At 32.2% G+C, this 24,099-nt stretch overlaps 1 protein-coding gene across 1 annotated transcript; it reads right to left on the bottom strand.

Moving 5' to 3' along the window:
• Positions 1 to 3,790: 3,790 nt before the first annotated feature.
• Positions 3,791 to 9,890, bottom strand: LOC138319865 (H2.0-like homeobox protein). Its single transcript, XM_069262992.1, has 4 exons — positions 9,438 to 9,890; positions 6,808 to 6,990; positions 5,247 to 5,434; positions 3,791 to 4,002 (listed from the first exon to the last, which is right to left on the bottom strand). The coding sequence occupies exons 1-4, from the start codon at positions 9,832 to 9,834 to the stop codon at positions 3,799 to 3,801; spliced, it is 972 nt and encodes a 323-aa protein (XP_069119093.1). The 5' UTR covers positions 9,835 to 9,890; the 3' UTR covers positions 3,791 to 3,798.
• Between the last annotated feature and the right edge of the window lie 14,209 nt (positions 9,891 to 24,099).

Here is a 24,099-nt window from a genome sequence, read left to right on the forward strand (position 1 = left end):
TGTATAGTGAAACTGTTACCATTTTTATAGTGCTAATTCACTGAAGCATGCCACCGAAGACACCAAGTAACATATCCAACCCGGTCACATTATACTGACAACGTGCGAACCAGTCGTCCTACTCCCTGTATGCTGAACGCTAAGCAGAAGCAGAAACTACCACTTTTATAGACTTTTGTTTTGTCTCGGCCAGGGGACAAAACCCAGAGCCTTCCTTACAGGGGCGAACACTCAACTCAAGGCCAAAAGTGAGGCGGTGCCGAGGGAGGCATTAGGAAGTATAAAGTCAATTAGGAAGAAGAGAAAATATAAGATCCTTAATTTAGTCGCCTATCACAATTGTAATATGACTTCGATAAAGAGACATCAAGCTTCCATGAAACAAAATAAAATAGACGTATATCAAATACATTGTACGGAGCACCCCAGGTATTAGACCGACAATGATATCACTCATGATATGGATAAAAAGACACGATAGGCTGATACTATATCAATTTAAAACATACAAATAATTAGTATCAATATAATACATATATAAAAAACAAAATGAACAATATTCGGCAAATTCCACGTTCCCATTTTATCATGGAATTGTAACAGATTTAGGCATTTTTGCAATGCAACAATTATATGCGATTTTTAATCATTTTAATAGTTCGTGAAATAATAACTTATTATTAAATCATTAGCATCTCAAACTCTATTTATAAGCATTAGAAATTATATAAAACAAGTTAATGCACTAATCTTATCTTCCCAATACAAGATTAATTCCAGTTAATTAATCGATAAATATACTATTCTGAAATCTCATAAAAGATATCATGTTTTCAAGTTTACTATTTGTCATATTTTAGTTTGTGTGTGATTTTTTTATGACCACAAATTGCTAACGTCTTACATTGAACTAGATACTTTTGAACTCAATACCTGACAGATAACTCCTCAACTGAAGGTAAGGGAATCTCGTTGACAATATATAGAGAATATAAATGTATGATATCTTAATTTGTAATATTCTGGTACTGGTTGTGGCGAGGGAAAAAGAACAAAATATTGCTTTAGATACGTGAATAATTGGTACATATAGTTGAAAGTATTAATTTTAATTTAAAAAAAAATGAAGAAAAAAGAAACTGTATATACATTGCATAATTAAAAAATTTCTGAAAAAATGAAATCAAGTTTTCTATCGTAATAAAACATTTCTATGTATAACATTAAAATTTCTGGGTAATTATTTTGTGGTTTCCGTTACAGTATGGGTATACCTTTTATGAGGTATGAAGTAACTAGACGGTCGGTTGATACCATCAGTAGGTCATATAATGCTACATAGAGAAGGATGTGATCGATTAGCATTATATACAATGTATTTAAATAATCCCATCCATCACATGTTTACATGGCGAGCATTTTTAAAATAGCAGACTCTTAACAGTGATTAGTTCTCCTTGACTGCTTTAAACCAATGATAAATGTGTTTGTAAAACATTTATTGTCTTAGACGTTTATTGTGAGTCATAAATATGTTTTTGGCTTTCGATCTTTAGTATATAACGTCAAAGTTTGCATTCTAGTATTTGATTGGCAGACCTTGTTACGTAGGGATTTCTAAAAGAAAACATGACCAATCAAAAATGAAGTGATAGTGTATTAAGACGCAATTACAACCGTTTGATTATCTTTCTACACGTCACTATTACGCTGCTGGAAATGATTGGCAGACAGATGAAGCTCTGACCCTCCATTACTTAATAGGGCTTATAAACCTATTTCCAAGGCAATTTTTTAATATCGCTTGCAAATTAAGACATATCCCTTTCTACTGAATACATATTCTACTTATTATCGCAATATCGCAATCTGTATCGGTACTAAGACATCAATCCAAAGGATAATTTCTATACCTTTAAGTTGTAGTCGGATGGTGTAGTCTGGTGGTGTAGTGGTTAAGCCACTCGCCTTTCACCTAGCCGGCCGGGGTTAGATCCCCGGCATGGACGTAAAAAGGTCAGGGGTCAACTACCCAATTAAGTGGGTTTTCTCCTGGCACTCCGGTTTCCTCCCACTCTAAGAAATTGTAGACAAGAGTTGTAAATAAAAAAAGAATACCTAGGACGCGACATACATAGTCATCTAATGTTGGTCATCGACAAAATTTCTAAGTGAATGTTAGCGGTAAGCGGTAAAATCACATTTGAAACATTGGGTGATTGTTTGTGTCACTTTTGCCGTCTACGACCAGCATACTTATATCACTTTGCGAAAGAGGATTCATGAATTGTGTCTTTTCATATTTTATTTTGCGAAAAAGACTTCTTTTCTGTTTCTTTGAATAAAAATGAATAAGGAGATATTCAACAAACGGCAAATGATGAAATTAAAATGTCAATTTTTTTTCGGTTAACGTTACTGCGAGGGACCTATTTTTTATATTTTGAACAAACCAGTGTTCCTCGGTTCGATACTATTTTAGCGTATTGGAAATATTTGTAAAAAATTAAAATAATGTAATATCAATATATGTCTGGTTATCAATCAATCATTAGGTAATAAAATGAGCTCTGACTCTCCCTCCGTCTCTATTGTCTTAGTTACTGACTCTGTAGCATAAAGTCAGTCATGGACATAATATTTATGCGATTTATCTGTTTATAATAAATTTTAATTGTTTCATATAGAGAATTTAGCTGAATCATAATACAACGCATCTCATCTTTGACGAACAGAGTTTTCGAAGAATTCTATACTTTGGTAATTGGGTATATTTCATGTTGAATGTTGTGGCCTTTAGGCTATCTTTACAGATTTTGATAGTCGTTTGAGGAACAATAGTACGTGTATGCTCTTAAGTAAGCTTGGTAAATTTGAATTGTCGTCTTAACTGTTACTTTTTACGGATAATGTCCTCTATAACACTTCTATGGAACGACAGATCCACTAGTAGTAGAACGACAGATCCACTAGTAGTAGAACGACAGATCCACTAGTAGTAGAACGACAGATCCACTAGTAGTAGAACGACAGATCCACTAGTAGTAGAACGACAGATCCACTAGTAGTAGAACGACAGATCCACTAGTAGTAGAACGACAGATCCACTAGTAGTAGAACGACAGATCCACTAGTAGTAGAACGACAGATCCACTAGTAGTAGAACGACAGATCCACTAGTAGTAGAACGACAGATCCACTAGTAGTAGAACGACGGATCCACTTGTAGTATACGAAATTGAGCTTTTATTTAAATACACTTAAGATTGATGAAGAAAACACTAACGATTATGATATATTACCCATCACTATATTTTCCTATTCTCTTTCTATTTCCCTAAAACAGAAAGTGATATTTGAGTATTATGGTATTTGGTCTCACAGGAAATTGTTTTATATATATGCATAAATGTTAGGCTCACATAGGAAAATATTTTTTTCAGGATAACGATTTTTTTATTTGGCGACCGCGATATAAATTATCTGGCGGCCGCCAAATGAAACATTTTTGTTATCCTGGAAAAAAAATTCCTATGTGAGCCTAATAATCTTACGTTATTTGTCATATCATGAAATTGATGTAGCCAAGTTATTGTTGGTATGGTAGTGAGCGGAGACCCCAAACCGCATAGTGCTAAGTAGAATACAATACACACTGCCTTTGCTTAAAAATGCCTAGATTGTATCGATACACGTGAAAGAAATACCGACAATCTGTTACGATACACTGTTTTATTAAACAACAGTAAATATAGTATAACAAAAGCATTATAAATATGTATAATCTGTACAGTACAATTAGTCTTTTTTTGTGTTATCGTTCATTATGGGCATGTCGCTATCATCGTCGCTGTCGTCTGAATGATCAGAGCACACCGATTTACCACATCTATCAGCTATCCCATCACTCTCTGTTTCGATGTTTCCCAAGGTATCTTCTTTTTCTTTTTGTTGTTGAGCGTGACGCCATTTCATTCTCCGATTTTGAAACCAAACTTTCACCTGAAAAATACAAACGTTGATATCATGGACAGTTGAATACATTAACAACGTGATTCACAATTAAGATATTTACCAAACATGAGAAAGTGTTTTGTACCCTTCGAACAAACCTATCGAACAGTAAGATAAAACTAAATAATACACTCTCTATATCCACGTAGTTGTCCATTTTTCATAATTAGCGGTTTTTTTCTAAAGATATTTTGAAACAGAAAAGATGATAACTTGTTGGTGATTATAAACTCAAAGGATACTTTTTATTTACAGTAAAATAGTTTATAACGAACACGCTAGGAGGTAATTCATCGTTGTCCATTCTCCAGAATGATGCAGTGTTCCCATGTCTGCAATGTGTGTATTACGAACTATGCTTATAATGAAATGATTTCGTTGGCCTCCAGATGTTCGTTATAACCGTGTTTTACTGTAAATGAATTTTTTTACTTAACATACTTTGGGGGATTCGTTATTAAGAATTGAGTAATAAAGAGTACATAGTTTTCCAGCAGCACAAATTCGAGTTATCTCTCTTTGGAATGGGTTTATTCAGTGTTAACACCTTTACATGAAATATAGACCTATCAGACTTTTACATATTGTATAGACGTTGTTGAAGAATTGCATTGTTGAAGATGCCAAGAAATGAATACCGGCAGTTTGCATTGAATAACAAATACTTCTGTAGTAGATGGTGATGGTAACAAAACCACAATCTACTAATTCAACGTGTGCAAGCATATGTCAACAAAATATTTTCACGTCAAAATTTCAAAATTACTCACATTCTACGGAGAGTCTACCTCAATAAAATGTTTAAATGTTTGAGGCATTAAAATGACGATTTATTCTTGAACACACTTTTTTTTTAATTTTGACACTGATCTTGTTCCACCAAAACTAGATAGTTGTGTCACCAGGTTTTATTTTGTATGGAGTGTAAGCACGTATGATTACAGAGAACTTTTTATGGTTCATTAAATGTATAAATTTCACAATTTGTTTTTGTGTTCTGGGTTTGAATGCTGGTTCAGTATAGGGTTCATATTCAACCAATAATCGTTTTTTCCTGGTTGGATGTGGTACAAGAATATTTGCATTTAATATCTTTAATCATGTTTTTTTGTGTCTGTTTTCGTTAATTACTCATTAAATCAAGTAAGGTACCTATTCATTTATTTGTATATTCAATTTAATTAATTTAGTCCATTTTCTAATACTTTTTTTACTTCTTTCATGTAACTTACCTGAGCGTCAGTGAGACCTAACATGGCCGCCAACTGTCGTCTGTCGGGTTTTGTGACGTATTTTTGTACTTCAAACCGCTTCTCTAGTCCTTTTCGCTGTAAGTTGGAGAACACTGCACGTGACCAGGATCTTTTCCGTTTTGATTGACTACATCCATTACCGTCGTCATTAAGGATGGAGTACGGACCTACTTGGTAAACAAAAAATACATAATTAACTCCTCATTCGAAAAAATGAAAGCAATGGAGGCAAAACCAAATCAATCTGTTCCTTTATAACAAATAATTAGAATAATTTACGGTCATTATGATAAATGTTGTTTGGTGTATTGACGGAAAACTCAAGTGATAAAGCACTATAAACTGGATACGCGTTTCTGCTGTTACAAGAACATACAAAACATATTAATATTGCAATATTTACGGAGTAATATATAGTTACACAAAGTTTGTCTAATTGTCTGAGAAATATGTTTATCAAGTAGTACAACTTCTTTATAATAGTATTACCTAATATAAAAAGTTATGTAAATACGATGATTGTTGTTCTTAATAAAACATAATGAAGCTCGGATTGTCATATTTAAGTAAAATGATAGACAACAATCACTGAAGTAATTAAAAAAACAAAAGAAAATCCAACATTTTCGAAAATTCTGTGAAGAGTCATTGATGTTAATAAAATAACTTTAATGAATGCAAAACTAAATTCTGCTAAAACATTATGAAGAGATGTAACCAGATACTAGTAAACGCCATAAAAACATTTTCAGTCAATAAATCCTTTTCCCACATTGCAACATACATATTAAATGTATTTTAGAGTGTAGATATTATGCAGTTTTCAGGCCTCAAAATGTTAGCTTGTATTTAAGCATCCTGTATTACTCATTTCACTTGCATAAAAACCCAAAAGATTGGAATTTGTAAACCATTTTTGTAAATTTAAAAACTAACCAAGATAACAAAAATTTACCTTTATAAACAAATTATAAGATATCATCTAAACGAAATTCACTGTTAGATTCCGTTCAATTATTATCTTACTTTTCAAGTATTGCCTGAGATCCCAACGGTCTTGAACAAAATCCATCTCATTAGCGTTCAACTTCATGAAGAAAACTAAGATCATAAATTTTAACTAAAATATTGATTTAGATTTTATAGCACACACAACTGTTAAATGGTTCACTTAAATTTTACTTTAAAAAGTATATGACTAGGAAAGCTCGTTTGGCATATTGACTTGAGTTGATTCCTCAATAGTCAATAGAAGATACGATACCAAGCGAAATAAGAAATCGAATGAAGCATATTTTCAACAATGTTTAAGGATAAATATCATGAATATCTTCATCAATTCGGTAGTTGTAATATTTACAGATAATTGACAAGGTGAAGCTATCTACGTTGGTTGATGACTTATCACGATTTAATACAGATGACGACGGACAAAGACAATCGATAACTGAAACATGTTAAGTGATCATAAAGTTCAAGAATATTCCGGCCCCGTCATCAGGCAGACTTTCCCGGACATCGCAGACGACTAACTACTAACCGGGAAGAGAGTCGACCGAGTGTGAAAGTGGGTAGGTAGGAGGCTGAATGGCATGGACAGCCGATAAAGATGCTGATGGAAAGGTCAACCGGGTATTGATGTAGTTTGATGTGATAGTCCCGCACCCACATGAAATCCTGCTGTCCAAAATGGAAGTGTCGCCATGTTGCTTTCTTCTGTTTTCTGTCAAAAAATGAAAAAATGACAAAAAATAAACTGTAGATGTTGATAAATTTCTAAATTAGAAGAAAGTAACAGATTAAGAGTGGCATACAGTTTTAGACTAATAGTTAAACCGACATATTCTAAATATATATATTCTAAGAAAAAAAAACACTACGATGTTTACATTGGGTGTTTTTTTTCAAAACTATTTCGGAAATTAAAGTTAAGTTATGGACAAATCTTTCATGCATAGAATCATAACTCGTAACTTTTTAGATGAATAGAATTAAATGGTTAAACTTCCATTATCAATAAAGGTACCTTCATTTGATTATAACCTCTATCACTAGCGGCTTTTTTATTCAAGTTTGGGTGTAATTATATCAATTGTTAACGTACATTTTGTATAGTATACATTTGCTTAAATATAATGCTGTTATTCAACTGTTTTTACTGATATTGATACTATTTTATTTGAGTTTTACTATTATGAAATGGTTTAACTATTACCTTAATATTTGTAATGATAAAATACTGTTATTTCCATCATTGATAACATACCTATAGTATCCTTTTAGAAGAATGTGAGGATGAAATGATTCAGCATCTATAATTATCATTAATTGTAATAACGAATTATTTTAGTATAATCATGATAAAATAATTTGGTCCAATTACTGATTAACATAATCACAGTATTATATAATAAACGACAAAGTTCAGCTACTATTAATACATATATACTATATGAAATTAATCAGCTTTTATTTTACTGGTATCATATGCTATTGGACTGATTATATTCAATCAATTCACATCCGTTCATGATTCTCATAGTACACATATATTTTCGCTTGATTCAACTTCTATTACTTTACACTTATTTTACATGTTATAACATTTGTTCGGATAAAATGCAATGGTTACGCTTCTGTTTATTTATCTAGATATTTTAATACCAAATTTGTTCAATGCTTAGATTCTATTGCTCAAAATTATTGTATATAATTTTAGTTTAAATCTAATTTGATGAAATGATTCAGCTTCTATAAGTCATACAGCTGATTGTGATAAAAATAAATAATATTTCCCTGATGCTTAATTTATATGTTATTTATTCTTTTTTATTTTATTTTAAATTTCTTACTATGGTATTCAATTATGACATGTGATCTTTTATTGATAATTCAACACTTTTGTTATGTTCTCCAGTGAACATAACACTATCCTTTACGTTTATATCTATATAATACTTCAGATTTACTCATGATAATCGCCATCCCCGTATCATATTATATTTATCATGTAATCAGACTAATATACAGTGAAATCGTCTATGTATCATTTTTTTTCTTTGTCACAAGTGTAATTGGATGATTTTTGTTTGCTGTGATTCAACAAAATGTTGTGACATTGTGACGTCATGAAAATAACAATCACATGACGTCAGAAAAAAAGATTTAAAATTTAAAAATTTAGTCCTGATTATGGGAATTGTGTTTTGAATCGAATTCTTGTTTTGATGATCTTTTAATTACCTAATTAAATCATATATGTTATCTTTTTTAAATACACATCGCTGTATATTGCCCATCTCATTAAAGATGGGAAATTATTAACCTTGTTGCCAGCGATTATATGCATTAATTCAAGACATCTTATAATTAGTTAATTCTACTACAAGTTGTGTTTATTGCCATGAAAGGGAATATTTCGTGCAATTAGATTGTTTCGTGCTTTGAAAACATCGATGATAATACTATGTTGTCATTCTCTGAACAATTCTATATTTTTTTATAAATATGTGCTTCAGTGAACAATGTATAAAAATGTAATGACATGCAATACTGCCAAAATTCATTATTAATTCCTTTTGTGTCTTTAAACCATTGTATGCATTGTAAGCATTATTTTTTTTGATACTGTAGTGAGTAACTTTAGAATGATTTGAAAATTATGTCAGTCATAAATGTTATGTCATAACAATTAAATAGACTTCCTTTAGTCAAACTTCCTGAACATTTTCCAAGGTAAAGTTGTAAAAAATGACTTTATCAGGGCTTGTATTAGCATAAATGGCGGCATTATTTTTGTTATATTTTTAATTTTTATTTTCGTTTAACATTGTACATAAATGAGAAAACGTTGTATCCTTAATTAAACCGTATCCTTGTAAACACATGTAAGTTACATATCATCTATTTGAAATATTCCAGCGGGGAACAAATAAACATTGTGGATAATATTATCCATGTTTCCTGAGCTCATAACAAATTATCGTGATATGCACTGTCTATTATTTATTATATTCTGCCATTGAAATACAAGTAGACTGCTCTCAAAATGAAAATATATTGCCAACAATAAATTATATATTTGTCGCACATTAGAATTAATAAAGATAACTACGGAGAGAGTTTTATGCCAAGCCCCATTTATATTATTAATACAATGTGATTGCTTACCTTTCTCGCTTGATTTTCTTCCGAAGTCTTCTGATAAAATTCTGTTGATTCCAAACTTAAGATGTTTTGTTTGTCCCGTCGTCCCGGGGGGTCGGGTCTCGCTGCTTCTTCGGTCATCTGCGTCTGCGACAAATCGTTGCACTCCCTTAGTGGTACAAAACGCTTTTAGGGGCCCGAGGGCAGAATGTGATTGTTGGCACCCCGGTGGTAGCACGCCCGCGGGGTGACATGTTAACAAAGGCGCGGTACCACTATGTACATGCAAGATATCCGTCATGTGAAAAGATGGTTTCTTGGTAGAAAAACTCAGAAGTCCAGCATCATGAAAATAGTTATGTGTCCACATCGTAACGGTAGAGCGGAAATCAGGACCAACAACACCGCCAGGGGTGTACATGTACCAGGACTTACTCCTCCCAAGTGAGGGGGAGCACGACTCCTCCTCCCGCACACGGACGTGTTGTCAGGAGGAGGGGTCTAGAGTGATCTATACGTAAAGTCTGACACCCATATGTGTCAAATTTGATTAGAAGCGAGTAAGAAAAGGGAGGGGTGTAAACTTTAACGAGGGGGAGCAAGATCGCCAGGTGATTTCCCTGTACTTCGGCTAACTTTTATATATTTTATCTTGATTGATTGGTGAAATTACTTGGTTTGATTTTAAGAATTTAAATTATTGGTCTCCTTTTTAATTATTGACTAAATCCTTAATATTTGATTTAATGGATTAAAGACATAAAATTTAGGACACTCTTGATCCAAGAAGATGTCATGTTTATCGGCATGCGAAATAATTATTTCATCTTATCATTAAAATATTTTAAGAAATACAAAAAAAGCAAATGTTTTTATTGTCATTTTGACAATTGTAGTATTCTAGATAGATGATCACAATTAAACTCGTTGTCCCAATTTGTTCTTATACGATTGAATATAACTCAACAGTTGGCATATTGCATTTGCTTCTTGACTCACAATTCCAAGAATTATCATGATCAGATGTAAAATAGGCCTATAACTTGATAACAGTTGATATCAGATCTATACTCATGTTATTATTCCACATTATGCATTTTATCGCTTACAAATTAATAGATAATATATCATTAATCAAATAACTTACTCGTATATATCACGGTGTGCATAAATATACTGTGAAAATGTAATTATTCGAGGACAAAATAAATTTCGCTTCATCCGCTTTCTGCTGATAAACAAATGCCAACATATGCAAACAAAGCATGATATCACATAATATAAATATTTTTATAATCTCATTATATCAGCAAAGAGATTACCGTATAGCCGGGTTTTTTGGCGGAGATGATATTTTCGCAATTTAGCGGCACATTGCTAAGATCGCGAAAAAATTATCCGTAAAATATTACAAAATGGTTGAATATTATATACCCTATATAATTCATATCGCGAAATGTTAACATCGCTAAAGTTTAATTTTTTCGTTTTTAGATCAAATTGCGAAAATTTTGGCACACGAAAAATATACAGTATCACGCGCACTCTGTTTGAAAGCTGTCCAGGCGAAAATATCTACACCCAAAAAAGTCACGTTTACAGTGTGTTCATTAAATTATTTATATCTGACAAATCATGTTTGTTTTATCATTAGAACCATACATCATTACTTCATCACTTTTCTATACATTGTTTATTATATTCTTGATTGAGACTTTATCTATCGCTGATTTTATTAATCTAAACTAGTAAATAATAACGTTTGTAAATATGTTAACAATAAAATATGGCATTTATTTACAACTCAGTAAAAGCCTAGTTCGTCAGCAACTTATTTGAAGGAACAACTGGTTTGCGGAAATATAGAATTCAGCAAGATGAAACTTCAACTTAACTTAAAGAAATATGCAAAGTAATAAACGATTCTTCCATTAGGTAATTTTACGTATCCACGAAGGTTAGAGAAAAGGAAACAACCTGTTTGTATATTTGGGGTTGATAGTCAATATTTCTTCAAAGTTAGTCCAGTTAAGCAATAGATGGAAAATAAGCAGCTAGCAAAGTTATCGCATCAGAATCAAATCATTATTATTGTGTAATGGCAATATATGCGATGAGATATTTTGTATAGCAACATTGCATCACACTTTCTAGATTAAGAGGAACAAAATCACCGCAAAACGGTAGAAACATTGTGTAACAAATAATTGGTCGTGAATTGAAAACTACAATTGTTGGGTTGTCCTCAAAAATTGTCTAATTATAGCTTTCAGTTAACATTTAGCAATGTTGAGAACTTAAAAAGTTCGTGTTATGTAGTAACTATAGACAAAGTTAATTAAAGTTAATTAAAGCTCAAAATATGTTTTCCTGAGTATGAATTTCGATACGAGTATATTTGTATTTCAGATTAATTCACTCATAGAAATATAATTTCGTTATGAAAAAGTAACTAAAATTAAGTCATGGTATATAGTAGACAAATATTATAAAAAATTATCTAATGTCTGATTTTAAACAAAACGTGTAAACTTAGAAAGTATAAAGTTTTTCTCGTAAGTGTGTTTGAATCCTGAAGCGTGTGGTGTGGTGGTCTTCAACCGGTAACGGGTACACAAACGTTTTAAACACCACTTTGACCAAATTGTTGTTGTGAAGATATTTTACTTTTCAAAAGACAAGACATTGATCCAAATGATGAATCCAAAATGTTTTTATTAACAATTGAAATACTGGATATTTTATATTTGATATCATTTGTCATGTATTCTATGATATCTTTCAAATATTTGTATATGAGCATACCGTGATGGCTCAGGCTGGGATTCAGGTTCTTGATCGAATTTCAAATTATGATTGCTACTGAAATCAATAAATTTCCTTAAATATGGTAAAAGTTATTTCGGTTATTTCTATCCTTTAAAATCACTGATCACCGATCTTTGATCCTCAGATCATTCTGGTACCATTTCCAGTATATAATTAGTTTCCTTGATTACGAAAATGTCAAAAAATATTGTTTATCCACAAATCTGAACAGGTCAAGTATTCAACAGTGACGTGCTCAGTTATATTAGGTAATTCTGTATATAATTTCCTCACATGAACATTCATATCGATATATATTCAATCGAATTTGTTGACTCGAAGTAAATTTTCTGGAGAAAGCACTTGTGTAATACTCAGTGATGGTTTTTTTTATTTAAACATATTTTATATACAATGGGATTGGACACAAGTTTTCCAACTTATATGAAGCCCTCCCCCTACAGAATTATAATTAATTATATAACAAAGAATACAAAAATTATACATATTTGCAAGATTTCAGAGAGAGAGAGAGTTTATTTTAATAAATGTAAATAATTACTTAATATATTGAAGTGTATGTATTTGTGATCACTCCCGATGCTGACGACCGAAGTTGTACTGATCGCTGTTCTTGTCTTGCTGCTTTACTTAAAGTTCATCACATCCCGTGACAGCGATGGGTTGATACTACAATATTCATGATGACCATCATGTTTTCGGTAATATCAAATCAATTTTTATCATTCGTTTTCGAATGAGTCGAATTAATTTCAATGGTCTATTGAATTTCGAAATAACGAATTTCGACTGTGTATCTATTTTGTTAACTTTAACCAATCATACAAATATAGTACAATTTAAATCAAACTAATTAATGTTATACGATATTAATTTAAAATCTGTTTACAAACATATACAGTATGAATTATAAATCAACACAATCACCCAAAGTGACATACCTTGTCTTTTTTCTCTTTCCTGGTTTTTTCGGGGTTTTTTTGTTGTTGTTTTTTTTAAACAATTATTGTTCGTTAGAACTGGCGTTATGAGTACAAGTTCATATCAATCAAAATACATGTACAGTGTAGACAACGTTAAAAAAGTCTTCAGGTGAATCCAAACCAGTCCATTCAAGCAAATAATTTTATCTGATATTCTGGTGTTAAGAATTTATCCCAAATTCACATGATTTTGTATTTTTTTTCCAAATTGACTTCATTTTCATTGTTATGTGCCATCCAGGTTAACCATTTTCATGTGAAATTGACATGAAGACATTTTGTCTAATGTAAGTATACAGTATATTTACACGTATATGTATGGTTGAAACATAATTTAAAACCATTGTTCTGAATCATAAATTTCCTTAGATTGTTGGTGTTTCATTCTACAGCACGTCTTCGTACCTAATGATATGGAAATCTACAACAAAAGTTTAAAATTAAGTGTGTACAGCATACTCTTAGATTGTCAATAATTAGGTAAAGACTTAGATATGAACCGAATACTAGTAATATAAAGTGCATAATTTATATCAATGTAGACACTCTGTCAGCGGAGATATCAAGGTCAGAAACAATAACAAAATGGAAAATAGAAGCCGATGCCACTAATGCAGCGAACCAACTGAAAAAGTTAGAGATACGAAATATATTACAAATAAAAGCGAGTCAGTTAAAAACTTTCTTTCCTTCAGTTTGAAAATCACAAAAAGTAAATGTTGTTATGACGTTAGCAAGTCATCAATTTGCAAATATCAAATCACCATGAAACAACGGCCAATCTGTTTCTCATAGACTCATAAATCAGTAAAGACATAAATCTGGCGGTTATATGACCAGACTAGGGTGGGGGAATCAAACGATATTGTTCTAGACCGACTTGTCATCAGTGAACTGCTGTTTCTCCTCCTCTACCGTGTGTCCCTGGGCTGTAGATATCAGTTCGTGTTTGTTACGCCTAATTTCCCTTTGCAGTCGTCGGAACATGTACAGCGCCTTTTAACCCATACTGCACAATCTGTACAGCGTACATTTACGTTTACGTAGGTTTTTGACTACATTTTTTCTGTTTATATCAACCAAAGGTGTTTTATTTAATTGCCTCCAAAAAAGTAGGACGTCGTGTATGTGGCAGTCCGCATCTTTTAACTCGTCGCCTTGAATACTACCATTAGAAGCTATTTTATAATTACATGCACTGTCAACATTCGAAATTTAAATAGTGAAACAAAAAAAAACGAATCTTACCTTATCTAAAAAAATATTTCATAATTTATTTCAATTTTATTTATTAATTTTAATTAATGGAAACATTTAATGGGGATAATTGCATTTGGAAAATCAGATATGATCATAAATATCTTTGTTGATTTATAATATTAAGTTGACATAACAAAATTTAACATGGTTACAAAACTCTTTAGAAACACTCGTTTGCTTAGATTTAGATGTGGGAGCCCGAATGAAGAATACGTTTATGAACACATGCCGGATTTCATCATTTATCACTTTGTAACATCTGTGAAGGGGTTTTGGTTTATCTACCCCTTATCGCTCCTTAGTGACCGTCGCCCCCCACACCGCTCGGCTAATTAGCATGGAGCAGCTCTACCGCCGAACTAAAAAACAATAAGGTTACTATGCTCACCCTCAGTCACAGTAATGGTTATGCACCGATTAGTCGGCAAATAAATATACAATTTACGTCAATCATATTGCCTTATTTCTATACAGACAAGATTGTTGAAGAAACAATTTTTTTTAATTTTTTTTCAATCGAATACTGCACGCATAGCGTTCCGTTTATAAACAATTTTCTAATTTATAAATAAATGATTTGGATCATCTCTTATATAAAAAAGCTATTGATGCCTATATTATATTTCTTTAACTGAATTCGTGGTTTCTGATCTTAAAGCTATTTGATATAAAACTTTCATTAGCTGCTAGTTTTTAAACATAATAATAATTGTCCCAAACAAATACATTATACCATGTATTCCTGATGCCGTATAATCTCATAGCAAACAGACTTCCATTATACATAAACTAGAATTTTACATTATAAAATCTAATTGCATTTAATCGATATTTGATGAAAGTTATTGAAGATCCCAAATAAATATTTACATAGATTTAATTCGAAGATGGCACTTTGTCATTGTTTCTTGATATCTAAATGTCACAATGTAAATATATGCAAGTGTTACCATGTTAATCTCAGATATAACATTCATTGTCTTATAATTTTGATTGATATCGATACTCCATTTACATGGATATGCTAATGACATTCCTCAAAAACATTATTAATAATATTTTCAAAAATATTCTGAGATAGTATATTAAGCTGTTCTTTTATGACAAGGGAATACCTATAACAAAAATATCAAGAAGTGTTTCTGAAAGAGCAAAAAAATGGGGAAAAAGTATTTAACATTTCCTTCAGGAAGATGTCACCTTGGTGTAAAAATAAGATTGAGTGAAACTTGGGTAATGAGATTATTGTGTAAATCGGTTTAAACATTGTCTTTCATCCATGGTGCATAAGATATATGTGTTTAGTAAATAAAATAATAATTTACTTGTCTTTGCGTAGTATTTTCAGATGCCCTCTGTAGATCTGTAGAGAAATGAAAATACAAGTACATTGATCAATTGCTAGAATGTTAATACGTCTATATTTATTTTTTTTATATTTTTTTTTATTTTTCAAGACATTGTATAGTACATAACATAATACAAGCATACACATTCACTCCGACATACCATATACACTATACATGTATATTAACTGTAATCATATAAAGTACATAGATACATTCATACATCTATTACATAGATTTATACATACACACATATATTGTAAATCATATGTATAGTAGTTACATATTTCCTTACAAAGATACATACTTACATGCATACATAGATACATATACAAGCATACTTACAAAGCGTACATGCACAGGTACATATATAGTGTTGAAGATACATACATACACACTTACACACCCTTGTATACCTTCACACACTCTTAACTCATACACAAAAGAAAGAAAATCATCATTTTTATTATTAACTATACATCAAACACTTAAATTTGGAGAGGGGGTGAGAAAAAGAGGGAAGAAAGAGAAAAAGAGAGAGAGAGAGATCCCACAACTGCTATAAGATGAAGAAGAAAAAAAACAAGCAAAAAAAAAACATTTTTTCTACAAAGGCAAAGTCAGGAATTAAAATTAAAGTTTTGGTTTCACACATGCATGTTAAATTTTTATAGCTACATTTCAATAAAATGTTTCCATTTTCTCCAATTATTGTCAAATTTCCTTTTTATGTTTTCATTTTTATAATATGTGGTGAATTTCACAGTATTGAAATGATCTTTAATAGTATTGATGAGGGCGTCAAGACTTAAGGGTTTATGTAGACATCTACTTTTATATATATAGTGTTTGATTAAGATTATAATTTCGTTATCAACAATGTTAGCAACCGGAGACAATATTCCAAAAAGAAATGATTCATTATTTAAAACAACAGGAATAAATAAAATGTCACACAGATTTTCAAATTGCTGTAATAGCTTTTGTACTTCACAACATTCCCATATACAGTGAATAATAGTTTCTCTTTCCTTATTGCAGAGTCTATATTTCTTACTTATTTAGTGTGTAAATTGTTGGGCTGGTTTTGATTTTTGGCAAAATACAAAATACAACTTTCATGTACATTTGTTTCATCAAATGATTAAACCATTGTGATCTGTAATATCTTAAGTAGCGTGATGACATCATTCGTTTGATCAGATTTAATTTCATCAATTATAAAGAATGCATGTATTGGGTGGAATGTAATTTGACGTTGGAATGAGAACGCTGGAGTTGTTTATGATTTTCTAGGAGTTTTAGGTTTTTGACATAATAGTTGTCTGTCTAATACCTATCCGATAGTTAAAGCTTCTAGATATTTTGTATTAATGTTATATTTCAATTCATTGGAAACTTACATATTTAAACCAGTAAAATGAATACTGGAAGGGAGATGTAATCACTCCTTATTTTATTAAAATGATAAAGGCCGAAAAAAATATTGCGAAATTAAGATAAAACGTGTACATTTTAAATTTATTTACTTTTCTATATTTTAAGGCGATTTTTTTAAACTTTATCATAGTTTTAGATATGCCTTTAAAAGGGTAATAACAGGCTTTTCGTAGATATAAAAATCAAGGGTATGACGTAATAGAGGAAAGGAAAATAAATAAATATCTATATCTATATATACATGATGCACGCTGCATTAAAAAGATTTTTATGACTACTTCTTCATACATTTATTTAGTTCTTATTAACATTATTTTTTTACTTTATTTCTATGCGGCTGGAGGATTTATAAGCTGCGGTTTCAAACGAGTGTTGACAGCCATATCCACACTGTCCGCCTTGGGAATGTAAAAGTTCCCATAATTCACGAACGATTTCTCTTCACTTCACCTAACGTCAGTTGTAATTTTATTAAACATTATATATTTAGCGATAAGCCGGTTATATTAGCATTATAAATGTGGTACTATTATAAATACCGCTAACAAATACCTGCCAAGCCTACTCTTATCGGCACACACGTGCTCCGCTAACCTATCTCGAAAACGCTCCGACAATTTATGACACATGTTGATGAAGCTTGAAGATGTTAATTTCTTGCCGACCCCTATGTACCTTCAGTGAAGTTTTATTTCCCCCCTTATCCAATTATCCACCAATGAATAAAGCCCGAGGTATTTTATACTGTCGATTCCTCGCTTGTTTCCCTTCCCTAGCGATGTGGCCCCTGACCCGTATAAATTAGCCTTGAATATGTCACTGTACCCAGAGATAAGGCAGGTCTTGGATGTGCCGTTTGTACAGGTGCGACCGAAATAATTGCATACATCACCCCATGATGACGTCTCATTATCACCACGTGACATTTATTGCATATCAGCAGGGATAAAAAAGAGATGCTTTAACCCTTCTCTCTGGTTTTAATTGATAAAAAAGACAGAATTAAACTCCATACGCACCAAAATACAAATATGTTATATATTACATTAATTAATGCATATTTTTCAGATTTCAGTGGTTCAGTTTTATCGCGTTCCGGCACAGAATATTTAATGACGTCACTACCTAATTAATCCAATGAAATCAAATACCGCGTAAATTGTTTACACTCGGGGTCAGACCGTGACAGCCGTAAGATGGGCCATACGGGGTGTCACATCACGAAACACGTCAAAGGGCGGGAGGTCGGTCCCGCTTACGGAAAACAGGTCAACGTAGTGACAGAAGAGGTATTTCTAAACCTATTAAAACATCAGCGTTGATTAAATAAATATCGATTTCGGTCATATATCATTTTGACTCCTTACACGTTAAACAGCAACGGTATGTTACTGTAACTTGATAAATAGATAATTAATCAGATTTAATGACCGCTAAAGTATCTCCCAAGAATAAAGCGAAACATCCGAGCTGGTCATCCAAGTCATCACCCAGCCGTTAGAAGAGAAGAATACAGTTCCCTTCTAGGTAACCAATACATATAGCGGTCCTATGAAAATAAACAGAAACAAAATATAATAAACATTTCAGATGAAAAAAAAATTATGTTCCACATAAATACAATTATGCCATCGTGTTTTACTCTCTTACCTTGTAAGTAGCACAAATTGGAACTAAATGTTATACTGATAAAAGCTCAGAGGAATATATATTGTCGAATACAGAACACGTATTGAATGCCAATGAATAAACTCATAAAAGTACTAAAAGCATATAAAAGGTGGGAAGAAAATTGCGGTTGTTTGCTCGTCTCCTAAAGGAATGACACTTCATGACACCTACTTTTCCTAGATCTGAATTGTCAACCTTCTCTTACATGTATTTTGCATTTTCACTATATCGTTATGAGTATACCATATTTGTGACTGTTCTTTTACATGTGTTATTCTAATTAGGTGGCAATTTGTGGCTTATATTCAGTTTTATTACTAAGCGATAGAAGATGATTTTAAAGTCTGTGTTCAGCACAGATTGTTCAGTTACTGTGAATGAACAAACTTCGGAGAATTTTAAAATCAACGGAAAAAAATCCCAGATTCTTTGACAAACGCAACTATACACCACATACACGAAAAGTCGAAATCGACTAGAAATTCAATTTTCTTTCATAAAATTATCTTAACAATGTTTTGAAACTATTTTGACGTGGAAAAACCCGCACATTTTTGCAATTCTGGATGTCACAATAAATGGTATGCCAACAGCGAGGTAGTCCTCGTCTAAAAGGTTATTTAAACCAGTTTTGCGCCAGAAAAGATTATCGCTAACATCTCTACTCGATAGCGTAGGTGATTTGATTCGGAATGGGTAATATCTCTTTTCATTTTTGCGGTTGCATATCGGGTCTATGTATATCCAACTATTTGACAAAAATAATGACGTTCTTTAAATCGTTAACAGTAATTTTCATTTATCACAATCTATAACTTTTACCATTACCCGGTTTTCCGCAACATATTATGTTTTCTTTCGAAGACCGTCAATTATTTCAGTCGATCTTTTTATGAGCATCTATCTACGTATGCATTGCGGTGTGTGGTATTCCAGGTACTTCGACAGATGACGCTAATTATGGCGATAAAAGCAAGTAAAAACGCTCGAACTGTTCAAGGTCACTCACGCTCCTACTTAAACCGCAACAAAAACGCGTGCGCTCGATATAACTGTGCATCAGCGAGTGCAGTGTGCGTGATAAGTGTGATAGGTGTTATCGATTTGCATTGGCCGGCACGACTCCCATGTAAGCCACACACAGGTGAACTCGTTTGATGCATACAGGTAGCAACACGTGTTACCCTGCGCACCTGGTTTCAGCGCAATCGCGCGAGCATGCTATTTTTGGATAAAATGTGCAGGAAATATTTCCTAATGAAATTAACGTAAATGTAAGTAGGGAAAAGTGATGGAATGTAGGTTGTATCGTTTCGAGCAAACGAGATAGATAAAATGAAAGTGTCCGTCCCAGGAGAAATGAACAAAATGGTAATGGATGTGTCGTTACGGTCAGCTCAACGAAATCAAGTGCCTTATAATTAATGATGATTTATAGAAACAGAAATTCAATTCAATGTTGTGCTTAAACAAAGGTAGAATAAAACACAAGAACATTAATAGACAAAAGAGAATGTTTTCGTTTTACAGCGTGAGTCCGCATAATATGCAAACAATATTTTGTTCATAACCCGATGAAATTAAAAAAATGATTACAATATTTATACTATTTTTCAGACTAATTGACAAAAGTAAAAATGTATTTGTATGTACAATTCCGTAGATTTATAATGGGTTTATGTTTTCCAAAATAGTACTCAATGACAGTGTCTGTATTGTGACGTTAGGATAAAACCTGGTTTTGCGGCATTTTCGCTTTTTATTTCATAGAGATATGAAAAATAATGCGCAAATCATAAAGGAGATTTAGTATGAAAACAAAGAAAAAGTAATAATAACGAATTTGCTGAAAACGTACGGATTGGAGAACAGAATCAAAATATTCAAATTGAAAACAGTTAAACAAAATTATGACTTAACAAACCGTTGTTTATATAACAAGAAAGTTTATACAGAACATATACTTTTGAAATTTAAATCTAATAAATATCATATCGGTCGCAAGTTTCATTAATAACGACAGATTTCATTTGAATGCTTGTTTATAATTCATTTTAACTCATATAATATTTATTACATGGCTTTAAATGTTATGCTGAATGAACTCATTGAATACATGAAGTCAAACTAATATTAAATCCCGTTACCGGAAGCCACTACTTTTATGTTAGATACGTCTTAGCTATATCGGCTGATTGAACGACATGGTGAATACTGTTTTTCAGACGGGAAATAGGTTTGCTTTTATAAAAGAAATAGCTGGTTCGTTTTATCAAACTTAGGATACAGCTTCGAAATATAATCGAATACTATCACATTAAACGCAGAATAATTCATTAATTAAGTCTACACTGTAAACAGTATGTATCAACATTTACATTTAAGTAGGGCGTAATCTTATCTCTCCTGACCGCCTGAGTGTCAAGCCCTTTTACTTCTGCATTGAGGGTCGACTTTGAGCTTAATGCGTTTACCAGGCCTGTATGAGAACGCTTTTGATGCCCCTAAACTCATTTATCAAATTTTACGAGGTGCAAATGAATGATGACTTAGTTAATACGTTACACCGTTGTTTTGATAAGACCAATTAGTAGTCTGGCATGCTTCAGCAAATTCTCCTGACAGAATGCATACTTCACACTTCTGCCTCCCCATAAGCTGATATTATCGTCTGACAAAATAATTCATCAAGGTTTGATGCGGGAGTTATGAACCTTATGGCGGAGTGATACGCCCCGACGGTGATTAGAGTCGCGTAAGGATCATTGGAGCGATTGGGTCGGTGTTTATTTGTTTACTCTTGAGCCAGTGTCTTCGACAATTGACAGGGAACAGAACTCGGACGGAAACTGGACACTGGGCAGGTCGTGAAGTATCATGGAGTATCTGACATCTCGTAAAATGACCACCGAAATCGTTAAGTCCTATAAAGTTTACCCTATGATATTAAAATGATAATACAACTGTCATAGGTTGTTTATTTATTCATGATTTTAAATCTAATTTACTCAAAATCCAATTCCACACAAGGTCATTTGTCACATCATAAACTCCATTACATATTATAAAGTATTCTAACAAACATGCATAAGGTAATTAAGTCCACAAAATAGAAAGTAACGGTAGGGTGAATCCAACCATACAAAGCAATGAAATTAAAGATGTTCCAATCAATTAGACATTACACAGTATAAACTCGTGTAAACGGTTGTATGATTAATATAAATAAAAGCTTTTTTTAGAACATTAGCCATTAGTACGACATTCCATATCGGGCAATGTGCAATGGATTGTTTTGGAGGCAATTTATTATTTTTACTATTCGTATCTTAAGTAAAATAGGAAACTCATTTTTTTTTATAGGGATGAAATTGTAGAGTAAGTAACTTTTGTTTCTGGAGAAAATTAAAAATCCGTCTGCTCAAGTTCCCATAGAGAAAATTACAATTCGTCCGAAGTGTAGCACCTTTGATATAACAAAATCACAAACATGGTTTATAGTTGTAAACAAGTTAAAACGTAGATCCATTAAATGCTTCATTTGAAAAATTGCTTACCAAGATTTTCACATAAATGTGAGAATAAAAGATGGAAATATCGCGTCATGTCGAAGTGGATTCCTTAATGAACCTGGCCTCGATTTCCCAAAACAAACTGATGTCATTTTTGTCACATAAATTACATAAGGAGAAATCAGTTCGGCTTACGTCAGCACTCTTGTTCCGAAATATTGGGACCAGATTGGATAGAAAGAATAAACTGCCTTGGATTGTACAAAAGCTGACCAGTAATATACGATAAGATCAAACCTGCTGCACATTTTACAGCAATACAAGATGTGGAAATATATAGGAGTTAAAATATCTGAGAGTTTCCACATACATTTGCTACATAATTAACATGATCAGGAAAAAAAGAAGTAATGATCTTTTTAACATACAAGAGCTTCTCGGCTTCTGCCTAATTATTTTATTTTCAAAAATTAGAACATATAATATCCACTGTTACTGTATTAAAGTTTTTACTGTGATGTAATATGGATATATTTATAGTGAATAACGCTTTAAATTCGCGCGGTCAATTTGCAGTTCGCCTATTTTTATATTTCTTTTTAAATGTTCCTCTTCATATAAGTCAATGAATTCTGAATACCTCGCTGAAGTTTAGTATTCGCAGATTTCAATGAGAACGCGAATATAGCATCCCCCGCGAAAGGTAACCGCTATTGATGAAAGCGCAGAATTCTTAAGAATGTTACAAACGTTTTTTTCGCACCATCGGAATGGAATGCCCGATGTTATGTTAACTAGGCCTAATGATAAACAGAATGTGGAAATAATTTACACAGTTGCATTTGAAGATCAACTAGAATTATTTACTCTCTGGTGTTACCAAATGTCACCAAAAATAAAACATACTTATAATCCAACCCATTTATTTGCGGCAAGATGATTTCGCGTTTCCATACCTTACTGATATTTAACTTCGATTTAACTTCGCGATTGAGATTCGTATGGTACAAGTTCTGGAGATTTTTCGCAGTGATAATTTTCGCGATTCTCATTCCCCGCAAAAATACGCAAAATGTTGTCGCACGCGAAAATAAGCATGTTAGACAAGGTACCACTTTTAAACAATCGTGCTTGTTTGGTGGATATAAAAACTGCAGGAGAAGTCTAACTGAATTCTAACAAAAAAATAGCTGGAAAAAAATGATTAAATAAAAAGAGATTAAACAATCAAAAGAACTACTGCGGCGAGTTATTTTGAACATTTATACACTTATAATAACAAATATGATTCCACTATACATATACTTGATACATTCTCGCGAAAATAAGTTGGTTAACAGTAAGTATCGCAGTGTGGAGAATATTACAAAGGCCTTTTGAGCACTTTAAATTAAAACAACCACTAACATCTGACCGTTTTTGTTTAAATTCTTAATTGAAATTATCTGTATGCATGGAAGACGGTACATTTAAATGATAAAAACTGAACATAGTCTATTCATTTTGGTGGTGTTTTGGGTCGTAATAATAATTGATCAAATGAGTTTGCAATAAAATTTCATATTTCAGGAAAACAAAAATTGGAGACTCTGAAAGAAGCTATTTCAGTCAATGAAACTATTGCATGTATTTATTTCCCAGTACA

Source organism: Argopecten irradians, chromosome 3 (genome assembly GCF_041381155.1).
Source record: "Argopecten irradians isolate NY chromosome 3, Ai_NY, whole genome shotgun sequence".
NCBI classification, from domain to species: domain Eukaryota; kingdom Metazoa; phylum Mollusca; class Bivalvia; order Pectinida; family Pectinidae; genus Argopecten; species Argopecten irradians.

Coding starts and splice junctions, on each gene's coding strand:
- LOC138319865 (XM_069262992.1), bottom strand. CDS start 9,834: ATGTACACCCCTGGCGGTGTTGTTGGTCCTGATTTCCGCTCTACCGTT. Junction 5,435..6,807: donor CTCGGTCGACTCTCTTCCCG/GTTAGTAGTTAG, acceptor TTTACCAAGTAG/GTCCGTACTCCATCCTTAAT. Junction 4,003..5,246: donor TAGGTCTCACTGACGCTCAG/GTAAGTTACATG, acceptor TGTATTTTTCAG/GTGAAAGTTTGGTTTCAAAA.